Raw genomic sequence first — 13188 nt, 5'->3', positions numbered from 1 at the left:
ATTTATGTGTGTCTGCGTGTGATAGCAAAATAACAAGTGCAGGAGAGGAAGACAGATAGATGCAGCGAGGAGAGGGACAGATAGCGACATTAGCCATCCCCATTTCCCACAGCCTCTCATCTCATCCAACATCCCCTGATGCCATCTGATTCATAGTGAGAAGGGTTGGCTGCAGGACATATTTTTTGCCTTTACATCCTCTCAGTTTACCACTCAGCTGCATTTAGTCATTCAGATTATATTTTTCCCTCAAGAACACAGCAGTGAAAAAGAATCTAAATCGCTGACACCATTTTTTCCTTGATTTGTTTTCTCCAGTCTAGTTTGCAGATTTCTGGCATTGCAGGACACACGCTCGTCAAATTAAAACCCAGGGTAGAGATACCTGCTATTCGAACGACCTTTAAGTGAATATTAAGGAGGCGTAGCAACTTGTAGGCAGCGGGCTAAATGTTGGTCAGAGCCTCTTAGTCATTGATCAGCTCCACCGCAGAGGTAGAGAGATTAAAGAACATCAGCCAACTTCTATGTATGAAAAATTAATCACAGCCTCGTATTAATCGATACTAATGTGACTAGACCTTATAGAGGAACTCACGCAGGCCCAGGTCAGATGCCACCATGAAAATGACTCAGACGGGATGAAATCACAGGAGAGGAAGTTACGTCTGGTACCTGTCAAGCTTTGGAAATGAAAAGAAATGTGCCACAGTGTTTCCATCGAGCTTACCGGCCACCTCCTCAGCGACACAACCCACATCCCTTAGTCATAACTGTGAGGAAACACATTTATTTAAGGTGTTTTACTGTAGGGGAAGTGGTGACAGATCCCACCTGTGAAACCAAACTGTTCATTTTGTAAGTATGCTAGTTAAAACATCTTCCCCGTTGCTATCCTCTTAAAACAGGTAAATTCATTCAGCCAACGATGGTTGCTGCGTGAAAAGTGTCTGGGTCTTATGCCAAAAAAATGCAAATAATCTAACAGCTTCTCTTCTAAATCAAAAAATTGTGAAAATGCTCTGGGGGAGTTTTCACGTCAGCACCTTTATATTATTTTTCACTGATGTGCCGCATAACTAAATCCATCCGTACAGGTTAGAGGACAGGAAAAGTAAATCACTCTGCGTGTTTCCAAAGGCGCCAAGCTCTCTCGGTGCCCCGAAATCCGATTCCGTTGTTCCAGGGGAGCCCCTCTCCCCTCTGGGCTGTCAACCCTCCACTGACCTTGTGAAAACACACTGACTATTCCCCAAAGTCAGCTTGTCTGGCTGCAACGCAGCGCACGTCCACTCCTCTCTCAATTCATCCGAGAGGGAGACTGGCCTAAAGAGCTCCAGAGTGTTAATGGCTATTAGAGGATGTCTGTGTACCGTGTTTCAGCACTCTGAACAACACCAATGCGATTTTCCAGACACTCGATTCAAGTGCAGCCCATCCTGAAGGAAATCTGAGAAGATTCTGAGATGCGCCAACATCTATCGCCCCACTGACACATAATCCCCTGCTGTGATCTCACCATTATCTTCCTCAGTTTTACCTTTTAGTAGTCTAACCAACACAATGAAGCGCTGTACCACGATAAACAGAAGAAGCCATAGGGACTGTCTGAGCCCCATGCTACAGCGTATGGGTTTAGACACTATGACAGCAACAGAAGTGCCAGAGCCCGGGTAGCCGGGAAAAGCTCGTTTGCAGCAACTGTCTCTACAGTGCAGGGAGCCACATCACCAAACTCGGCGTGGTAACACTGCACCAAGCAGATGCACCACTCCTCAAAAACCCATAGCGCAACTGTAGGTTGTGTGAACATACCTGGTTTTTATGCCGAGTCCCATCTTCGAGTTCAGAAGAGCTGTTCATGATTCCCCATCGGTCATTTACCATCCTACGGAGAATCTGCGCATCTGATCCGCCTGTTTGTTCCAGGCTAAGGGAGAATAATCTTTTTCAAGTCTTCACCTGTGATTTAGCCTACTCCATGGAAAAACGTGGTATCTAACGTGAAAAAGAAGCGAGGCACAACTACTTCTGCGGCTTGGCAACCGCACAAATTACGCACCAAAATCACTCCCGAGACTCCTGATTATCAGGTTTTTATTCCGATTTAAAAGAATAAAAAATTTGTGTTAAAAGGCTCCAGTGACTAGAACTTCATTCACATACGTATCTCAGTTACAGCAAAAACAAAAATGAACCCCAAAACGATCTCGAATGCACCGGGCGCAGTACTTTTACTCCATAAAAAGGAAAAGACAAAATCTTCCTTGGCTCAGATTACCAAGTGCAACCTGATCATTTTGTCCATCCGCTCCCTTCTCCAGAACACTTTGAGACGCCAGGTTCGCCCAGACTGCGTCCAGTTACGACAGAACAGGTGAAGACGGAATGGGATGGGGACGCAGAGCTGCCGCGTTCCTTATTCGGCGAGACTCCGATGCCGAGCCCAAGGGATGGATAGAGCCTCCTTTATTTGTGCCAGGCTGATCTGGCTGGTGTTGCACAGAGATGCCTTTGACAAGACGGGCACGGGGAGATTAGCGTGCTCGGCTTGTGTGCCGCACGGGGCGCTCCGTGCCTCCGACTGTCAATGAACGCGTCCGTCCGTTGCGCGCACCAAAGCAGCGTACCTTCCCTGTTCCGCCCTGCCTTCGATTGCTACTCCACTTCCACGGCTCCGGGGACCCTCCTATTCCACCGTATCCCAAACAGCAGCACTTCGAAGCAAATGTGCTCCTGGTGTGTATAAACTAAACACTATGTTATGGGTTAATGTAACAATGCTGAGACCGGGTTTCTGTTAAATCCTTCAGCAAATCTACCAACAGCTGCAACAAATCACAAAGATTGTCACACCACTGCATACACACTGTTGTGTCCGGACAGGTGCAGTAATTATCTCAAAGCGTAAATGACTGGGTATGACCTTACTGACATCATTTCCTGTTATCTCACAATTTAAGTGACAGCCTTAAGAAGCGGGCCTGCTTGTTTTGGGGGTTTAGAGGAGAGGGACCTCAGTTTAGAAAATGATAAAAGGGAATATTAAATTGAATCAGCTGCCTTATTTATTTCACAGAAATCAGATATAAAGCCACAGGAGTCTTTCTCTAGATTCACTTCAGTTTATCTGAGGTGAGCCCTGAGATCTTTGGACACTGGCCATAAAACACAAGACTTAATGTTAACGGACAATGTGAGACGCAAAGTAAAGATTCACTGACAGCCAAGGATGACTCCACTTTACAATAAGCTGAAACTGAAAATAATGAAGAATAATAATTGGATGTGATTTGGTTTTAGAGGTTCGAGTCACAGACTTGATTTGCCTTCCTACAGTGTATTAATCCACTGATTTTTATTAATGACACAGAGAATGTGAGTCACCCAACGTGGATTATGTTATGTTTGAACTTAAGGTATAAATTAACCAACAGGTTCCAACAGAAATCAATTCCCTCTTGGACAGGTTTCAGTGGTGGCAGGCAGCAGCACAGCAGAGCACAAACTACTCTCTTGAACGCAGAGTCATTACTGTCAATAATGTGGTCCACACGAGCGGTCATGTTTTGGTTCAGTTAAGGTAGTGTGACAGACAGATGATTAGAGGTCTAATCATTGGTGGAGGGACTGAGGCACAAAGATTATTCATCCCTGTGATGAACCTGCACTCACAAGCAGGAGGGGAGAAAGGGGGGATAATGCAAAACAGGGTCACTGCTACACAATGTGCATTGTCAGCAGGTCTGACATCCACCAGTGGATTGAGGTTAGGTTGTGTTAAAGGAGGAGTGGTAATGGATGAGTGCCCAATTAAGTGTTATGATATGCAGCATTAAACTTGTTGGAACATTCTGTGCTTTTGTATCTCCCTGTTTTCAATTAAAGATTCATTTTGAATGGACATCGGTTGACTGGTGGTTACCAAACACATTTTAATCATATCACCTGCTGAGTAATGTAGCTCTCAATATCATAAGGAGCAACAACTGGAGTTAAACAAAACATCCTAACCTGTTTAGACTTAAGACATTATCATTATTATTATTATTATTATAATTCTGCACAGCAAACTTGCTTGAGTGTGTGGTTTGATCAGATGTGACTGAAATTGGCAACAGAACTGATCAATCCTTACTGTCATCACATTTTGATTCCAATACTGCTGTTGCTTATGATTAACAATAATCATTTAAAGACAAGCGGCTCGCGTTCCTTCAGATTGATCGAAGGGCTCAGTTTCCTGAACTGAGAACATACGAAGTCAACTGAAGAATATCATTCGTTTTTGATGTCAATACAGCTTATAGTTCGTGCAGGGTTTAAACCAATTCAGTCTTTTTTGAATAATTTATCTTTGTTTGCTCAGTTTCTTCTTTTTACACAACCCGTATTCAAAAAGTGCTAATTTCTATAACTTCATGACACTTCATGATACCAGCAACACATTTCAAACAAGTTGGGAGAGGTTCGACAAAAGACTGTGAAAGTTGTGGAATGCTCAAGAAACACCTGTTCAGAACCTTCCACAGGTGAACAGGCTCATTGGTAACAGGTTAGAGTATCATGATGAGGTACTAAAGGCACATCCGTGAAAGGCTTGGACGTTCACGAGGATGGGACAAGTTTCAACAAAGCTTTGTGAACCTGAAATTTGTTTGAAAATATTTTGTTAGCACAGCTTCTATTGTAATATTCACAGTGTTTAGTATATCATAAATAACAGAGTATGTACATTTTTTTGTAATGTGCACATATGTGCATGTATATGTTTGGGTACTTTACCAGCATGTAGTACACTGTAGGTATGTGTCTGATCATGTTAGTGCATGTGTGTGCAAATACAGGATTTACATTGCATGTACACTACATATGTCCATTTTCTCATTCATATAAACACATAGGGGCAGCACCGTGGTGCAGTGGTTAGCTCTGTCATCTCACAGCAAGAGGGTTTCAGGTTCCAATCCCGGTCTGGGCCCTTTTGTGCGGAGTTTGCATGTTCTCCCTGTGCCTCCATGGCTTTTCTTCGGGTACTCCGACTTCCTTCCACAATCCCAAAAACATGCACATTAGGTTAACTGGCTGCTCTACGTTGCCCCGAGGTGTGAGTGTGAGAGTGTGTGGTTGTCTGTCTTTGTGTGTCAGCCCTGCGATTGACTGGCAACCAGTCCAGGGTGAACCCTGCCTCCCGACTTTAGTCAGCTGGGATAGGCTCCATCCCCCACCGCAACCCTGATGGCTAAGTGTTATAGAAAATGGATGGATAATCACATTGTCAACACATGTTTTTCTTCCAGTTTGTTGTTTTTGTTGTCCTGATCTGTGTACATATGGTCACTGAGTCCTCTGTAAAACCAATTCAGAAACATGCCTAAACGTGTATGTCATATATCACATGTGAAAACAGACATATTAAGTTGTGCTTACTGGAACAAAAGGCATTTAACACCAAATGTCTTTTTCTGCCCTGAGGTCGTGCTTCCTATTTGAAGAAAAAAGAGAAATGTGCAAACATTGCATATTTGCTGACAAACTACAGGGATATTCAATTTGAAATATATCCTTCTGGGCTTTTTACAAATATTGTAATAATAATATAGTGATTTTCTGCACAATGAATGAGCCATGACTTTAATATCCAGGGAGAAGGTGTAATGGAGGACTACAAAATATACAGCCAAGCAAACCCTTGTAGGTTGGTTACTCCAGCTGGTGGTCAGGTCTTTTTCTGATAATGTTTGTGCTTGCAGGTGTGTGTGTGTGTGTGTGTGTGTGTGTGTGTGTGTGTGTGTGTGTGTGTTCATGTGTGTGCTCAGCTCTGGCCCCATCTCTGAATGTCACTGAAACCTGATCAGCCAGAGACATTCAGAGAAAAAGGAGAAGTCTCCCAGGAAGAGCTGCTTATCACTACAATTAGCCCAGACAATACAACCCTTTATTGGATTTTCTGTTTTATGTGTTTTGATATCCAAAACAAGCATGTGTGTTTGTATTTTTGCTCAGGCTCTACACTTGGTTCAGTGTTGATGTCTGAAATTTATTATTTTTTCCCCTTGGCTGTGTTAGTCTGAATTTTTACGCATGGAGTGGCAGCAGGACAAATGCACAGAACTGTGAAGAACCAACAGGGTGAAATGTCCTTCCCAAAATGCCAAGCCTGTAATCTGCAAAATGACAGAGATGCAGAAAAGAAAGAAAGACAGGGGAAAAAGGAGGAGGCAATTAAAAACGTGTGTGAAGGATGGAAGAAAAGGAAGGTGAAGAATGAGGAGTACAGAATGACATTGACTTGGATACGGGAACCAAACACAGACAGCTGTTAATATTTAGAAGCATATATGCACAAATACACACACGCTGCACAGGTAAATCCACTGCACGTCAGCAAACACGCACCAACGTACAGCCGCTCATGCAACAGCACAGCCAGACACACCGTCTAGCAGTAAAAGGTAATAAAAGTGTCAGTCCCCATACTCTCATCAAAAGAATTCAGTGAAAAATCAATAGGGGACACAAACAGAGGCAGTGCAGGCTGAGGGAGTAGTCTCTGGTGTTATTAATGTATAATGATGGGCTTTCTCAAGAATCTCTAGAGGAAGGGGCAAAGCGCTCACACCTCTGAAGTGCAAAGTCAAAGGCAGTGTTGCATCTCTCCCCGGCTGCACGGTAATTCTCTAACTTAGCCCGAGGTGAGCCATATAGGTGTGGGACATGATTGAGGTTACTGATACATTGGATTCTTTGCAGACTTCTCTCCACTCTGCCCTCTCCCTTTTTCCAGTCAGAATATCAGCCCTGTGGGCCAAAGTTTTTTCATCGAATATTGCACACGCACTTGCAAGCACACATTCTTGAGAGCTGAGGGTCCGGAGAGTACACCGAGTCTGGTCGCAGATAGAGATGACATTTGCTAAAGTGGGGGGGAGTTTAGACTTAAGCCCTGGGATGAATCCTATTGTGAGCTCTGCTGTTGTCTTCCCCTTCTCAGGTTCCATCCTCTTCAGTGAGTCAGGTGTTCCTTTGTTGTCATTGCATCTTCGATCCATGTTCCCAGCCCCGTAGCCTCTGTCCTATGATTCATGTGCGTCATATTTTGTCGTCTGTGTCTCGTTAGAGCTCTGTTTGCCTATTGGCTCGCCATCAGGATGTCTCTGTGAGTCGAAGAGCTGTGTTTGTTGAATGGTTAGTAATTATCCGCAGGCATCCCTTGGGCAAAGCTCCCGGCCACCTCTGCAAGTACATGCTGCTCTATGAACCCTTTCTTTTGGAGCTATGGAAGCAGCAGGAGGACTGGGAACACATGCGTCATAAAAGCGCAAGTATATGAGGCTTAATAAAACATGCAAGCAGGAGAAATCAAGTGGTCTGTGCACTGTTTACCTGCAACCTCATCTTCCTCTGTAATCAACACCCTCACATTTCTTCTTGCTTCCTGAAGCTCTCTTTGTTTTCAACTCATTGTACTGCAAACGGGCTTTCCTATCAATAACTAGCAGAGTATGTGAGTCTATTGCCCTCTCAAGAAATGTAAGGTCTTTAATGTCTTCAGATTAGAATTGCTTTATTTCGTCTTAAATGTAGGGCTGAACTCCCACAGTGATTTAAGTCCAATCTGTGCCTCTCTAGACGATTGGGAATTAAGCAGGCAGGAGGTGATCCAAAAAGACCTGTTTTTGTAATGTCTCGTAATTCCATTAAGATTCTTTACCCCCTACTGAGGCGTTTCTTTACCTGTACTGTAGCCCTTCCTCAACATGACTTATTTGATTTCTGGTAAATCAGAGCAGCCACAAACCACATGTTTGGCTGTTCTTCCCTTCCTGGTTGGAATTTTAAACTATCATACTTGATTATTATGGAATGCCTCATGCACTGGTCTCTTTTTTTCTTCTTTCTTATACTTGCACCATTCACTGTGGGCTATTTTTGTTGATGTTAATTACATCTGAAGTTAAAGGTTTGTACAGTTACATATTCCACACACATGCAAATGCACACATTCTTTGCAACTGTGGACCAAATACACTTTACTCTTTGTGGGAAAAGGGTCTTGACACCATATTCAATGGCCTGCCTTCCCCTCTCTGTCATAATCAGCCTTTAAAATCATGCAGGAAGAATGCAGTGTGTAAATAATTTTCCTCTACGGCATGTGATCTGCATTTGAAAGTTTATCATCACAGAATTTTATGAGGCTGCACCGCATGACCCCAGAGCAATGGAAAAGGATCACTTGGAGTGTGTGTGAGGCAGTCTCTCATGTGGCGCTGCACAGTAATGTGTGTGAAAATACCAAAGACGAAAGATGAAATTCTGCTACCTCACTCAGCCTGTGTCGGTGCACTTTCAGGTGAAACCAAAGAGATGGGACCAAAGAGAAGAATGAAAATGATTTATAATAATTGTAATATCACAGTCATGCTGCTTGAAGTATTGCAGCTATTGGAGCTGATGACAGATAGGCCAGAATGCCATGTCAACCCACCGAATCCATTCCTGGCTATGGAAGAGGGTAAAAGGGATCTCGTGAGAAGGATGTGTAGGTTGAGTGGCCATGGATGAAAGAGACTCCAACTCTTTCATCTCCGCGGCAAGTGAAGAAAGAAAAAAAAATCAATCAGTGTTCAAATACTGTAAATTACTGAGTTTGGAAGCAGGCAAAAGGTTAAAGGATCTGCTCTCCAAAAAGCAACAGCTTCCCTAATATATTTGGCCTTCTAACACCAATCTTCATCTAACAATGATGCCAGCAAATATAAACAGTTTGAATAATTGATACTTGGCAAAACACACTGTTGAAATTTGTTTGAAGTTAAACCCTGTGATCGCTTGGTTAGTGACCACTTTCGAAATGTGTAGCGACTGTTTGTCCTAATTTGCAAGAGCTCAATACCTTATGTTTGGGGAACTGAAACATAATGCTGCCAAGATCTTGTGTTTTTTAATCAACAATGTGGTCATATTGAACATATCTGAAAAATGTTCACTTTCAATTTACTTTCCGTATGGCATTGAAGGTCGTGTGTGTGGAACTAAACCATTTGGTTGGAAAAACACCGGGAAGAAAAAGGGAAATGCAATACCTCAGGATGGGCATGAACCACAGGTAGACAATAATCACTCAAGGCTGAGGCTGTTCCAGAAACTCAAAAGTTTCTGGTTTCTCAAAAGTTCAATAATTACACTCTACAACACAAAATTAAAGTGAGCCCAGCAGTAGGAACATTTAGGGTTAGGGTTAGGGTTAGGGTTAGACCACGTTCAGTCAAAGTTCTTGGTTATAGTTATATGCTTTTAAAATTGTATGAAAGAGGTCCCTAAAGAAAATATCCTCCATAACAAATTTTGTCTCCTATGAATGAACATGTGAAAGCACACTGAAGATACACAAATTCAACACTGGCTACATGCCAGCTCTAGGCAGACACCCAATTTGACGTCTTGGTTTGGGTTAATATTGTCATGGCCCTTTAATACCCTACAACTGTGGATTTTTGTTGCAATGACCAAACCAATAAACACACCATGACTCTGTACAAAATAAGTAGAACACCAGCCTTTGTTTCTGAAGCTGGTATCATTTCATGCTGTTTGATGTAATGACACTGATTTAGTGCTTCTATTTTAAACATTATGCTTCTGCACTTCATCATGTTTTGAAGTGTGTAAAGTGCATTGTTTTCACACAGCTATTAGGCAGGAATCAATGGTACAAATACTCCTTTTGTATAAACAGTGTGAAGTCATTGTAGGCCTACTTTCAGTGAACAAGCTAACAAGTTTACTGCCCCTAACTAACTGAGAGCTTGTTATCCGTTTTTTTTACAGAACGCTTTATGCAATGAGCAACATAGTATCACGACAGTTAATCAAATATGAAATATAATCCACAGTATTAGTGGACATGGACAAAAATGTTCAATTTTTTCCCATACTGATGTCATTTCGTCTTTAGAATTCATGCACAGGGACACAGATTTTCCATCTTTAACTCTTTTACAAAAATGGACAGTTTATCATCATGTACGTGAATCTTATTTATGAAGTTTTGTCACCATTTTAGCACAATACTGCATTGGAATGAGATGATTTTCAGTCCTGAGAGTGAAGTGACACAGCACAAAGAGAACCAAATGAATTTACATCAGCTGTCCACTAGATTCCTGTACCCGGAGTCCTGCTTGGCTGAGACGCCACTGCAAAGTCATCTGAGGCTTTCTGCAGAAGACACGGTGACTCCTGGTTGCATTTGAAGTCTGCAGTATACAGTGCAAACATGAAAGGAGACAGGACTGTTCCCTGTGGGACTGCAGACCTACTTACCAGCTGTTCAGGCACACAGAGTCACCATTGCAAAAACCAGGATCTGTTTGGTAGTCAGGTATTATTATTGTTATATTACTCAACCTACTCAAACTACTGTACTGCAAACTGAATAACAGCAACGAAGTGTTGAAGTGAGTAATATTTTCCATGCTGTATGTGTATTCTTAACAAGAATGATCAGTCAGTGCTGAAGAAAACATGTCTGTAAGAAACCTTCAGCTACAGAGAAATTGTTCAGAAAAACTGGAATAAGATGTGATTGCTGCCGATGAAATTACAGTACCTGCATGCATCATAATATTTATTTCACTGTAATCTGAGGATAAAACTCTTGAGATGCACCATCTTGTTTTCAGTGGGTTTTGCTGGATTTATAGCAAGCAATTTACACAAGTGGTGATTTCAGGCTATTGAAAACATGTAATCGACTGATTGGACCAAATTAGAGGAGATCATGAAAAGGACTAAAAGAATTCCATTCTAAATACAAAGGTGATTACAGTGCTCAGGGAAGATAAAAAATGCACTTCAAGTATAAAGAGCAGATGGGAGGGCCTCTCATAAACTGTCATTCACAGCACTCGTTTTTCACTCGAGGTAAACTTACAAACAGCTCTGTCCCCTTGTTAAATGCTTTCTCAGAGGGACAGAATGAGCACGTTGCTGTCTTGTATCATCTATATTTTGCTTTTTGACTTGCAAATGCTGTGATTTTTCTCCCCTTCATGATAGCAAATGAAGACAAAATGGGATCTCTCCTGTCACAGACGCAAGCCCAAGAAGATCAGTTGACAGCTGTACTCAGAAAACCACAATATCCACAGCGATTGCTTTTGCTTGATCAGTCTGGCCTTCTCTACTGTGTACCAAAGGAGTTAAAGAAGTTTGATATTTGTAGCAGCAAGTTGGGGTGAGCAATTATGGACAGAAATAGTTGTTTGTTGAGTCCCAGGTTGTTAAATGGTTTGTTGACGGTCACAACAGGACGGCACCTCACACGCTTTTCTTGATATACTTACAATAAGTAAATTTTTTGGCAACTTGAACAGAAACAAGCGGTTAACACAATGTTAACATGTTATCATCTTAAAAAGCTGATATGAACTTGTTAGCAAACATTAGATTCAGACAAACGTTAGCGTTCATTTGGAATGATGTTCATATACACTCTACTTTCAGCTCTGTTTTGGTCACCACCAACTCCTGAAAGAAGTATCTGTCTCTTTAGCTCCTAAATACTCCAACAGCTCACCACTAACTGTTTGGTGTGTGGCAGGTAGCGAAAAATAGCCTTTCTTGCTCAAAAATTGCCTGTTACCTTGACGCTATGGATAATCAGTGCCATAGACAGAAAACTTTAGTCCATGTGTATGAAAATTTACTTGAGGTACAAAAAATACCAACATATTTTACATTCTTCTCTCACTTTTATATGCTTGGTTCCACAGTGGGAAAGGAAGGCAGAGGAGTGGAGGAGCTGATGGTCTGCTGCTGACAAGGCTGTTGCACAGCCAAATTGCTATAATATACTGTCAATCTGACAACCAGGGAAGTGAAATTAAAAAACATTAAAAAAAAATAAACAACCTCCAGGAAACAAATGTTCTTGGGCAGCCAAGTAGCTGAACCCACTGAGAAGACTTTTACTGCAGAGTAATGAAACAACAATTAACAAACTTCTACACCTGCTTAACTTTAAATCAAGCAAATGAGCCATGGAAGACATTTGAACATTTTAGCTTAGTCACTTCTATGCTGCGTAACTATTCTCTAAGAGAAGAAGAACATGCTCAAGTGACTGGTCAGCTGCAGTTTGACCAAATGACATATCAAGATACATTTACACTGTTGTGAAGCCTCAGAGCAAATTAATGTCATTTGAATTCAGCTAACTTGCTGAATGAAAGTAAATGCATTACTCTTTATAACAGGGCATAAAAAGACATAATTATCTTGTGTAAGAAAAGGGTCTTTTAATCACTGTAATGACACTGAAGGGAGCACAGAAATCATCCAACGCTAAAAGATTCTTTGCGTTTGTGCTGTTGGCTTCTTCAGTGAGGAGCTGACAGTCCAATGGCCAACAGCAGGAGTTTGCTGTGACAAGCACCACAGTGTAAGGGAAGTGCTCATTACAAAGGGCTCAGTTTTGGACGGGGACTCCTCCTTTACTGAAGGTTATGGCAGACTATGATTTAGGACCATAGAATCCTTCCGTACTTTCATCAGTCACAACTGAAAAAGCATAGCAAGAAATGAATAATAATTATTTTCTAGACAATGACTGAAATATTGGGAAAATTGCAGTCACAGAAAATTACTGGAAAGTTATTTTGAGTGATGTTTTATTTGATTGCCTGAATGTTCCCTATGATTTGTCTTGTTCTTCCATCTGTGTAAGCATGCTTATACATAGCAACAGAGCTGCCTCGTTATTCCCAACTAATTCGTATCTATACCGAATGGTACAAGAGTACATCCCTTGTCACTCTGTTGAGAGATTAGTCATGAGTGCAGCAGAAGCAGTGAAAGTGATTCTGTCAGTGTATGACTAGTGTATCATTGTAAAAGGACAGACCTACCACCTGACTCCATCCTCAAGCTGAAAATATGCAATATGTTGTCATTTGTTTTGTTCGAGCTAATGACGAGCAATCACATGGTCTGCTGCATCTGAATAAAATGCTTACATGACCAGCAAACACATATTTTCTGTTGTTTACAGTGTCCCACAATTGAATCATCAAGTTTCCCTTATAAAAAAGTACACAAAATTTTTTAAAAGCCCTTTCGCATTCCTTCAGTTGAACCGTGCAGCGTAGAATCTGTCTGAATTATTTTCCGGGGACAAAACAA

At 41.7% G+C, this 13188-nt stretch overlaps 1 protein-coding gene across 3 annotated transcripts in view; it reads right to left on the bottom strand.

Moving 5' to 3' along the window:
- fibcd1b (fibrinogen C domain containing 1b) overlaps window positions 1-2916 on the bottom strand; it is an 89675-nt gene extending 86759 nt beyond the window's left edge. For 2 of the 3 annotated variants that reach the window (XR_006841865.1, XM_046375370.1), the window contains exon 1: window positions 1816-2915. Coding sequence is in view for 2 of the 3 variants with exons in the window: in XM_046375370.1 (XP_046231326.1) it covers window positions 1816-1887 (72 nt within the window). In the remaining variant the exon portion in view is untranslated. Of the gene's footprint in view, window positions 1-1815 lie in introns of all 3 variants that reach the window. The other variant, XM_046375371.1, reaches the window with a different exon arrangement.
- Window positions 2917-13188: the final 10272 nt, after the last annotated feature.

Source organism: Scatophagus argus, chromosome 20 (assembly GCF_020382885.2).
Source record: "Scatophagus argus isolate fScaArg1 chromosome 20, fScaArg1.pri, whole genome shotgun sequence".
NCBI classification, from domain to species: domain Eukaryota; kingdom Metazoa; phylum Chordata; class Actinopteri; family Scatophagidae; genus Scatophagus; species Scatophagus argus.
Note: the sequence above shows the minus strand (reverse complement) of the source record. Positions and strands in the feature narration are given on the sequence as shown.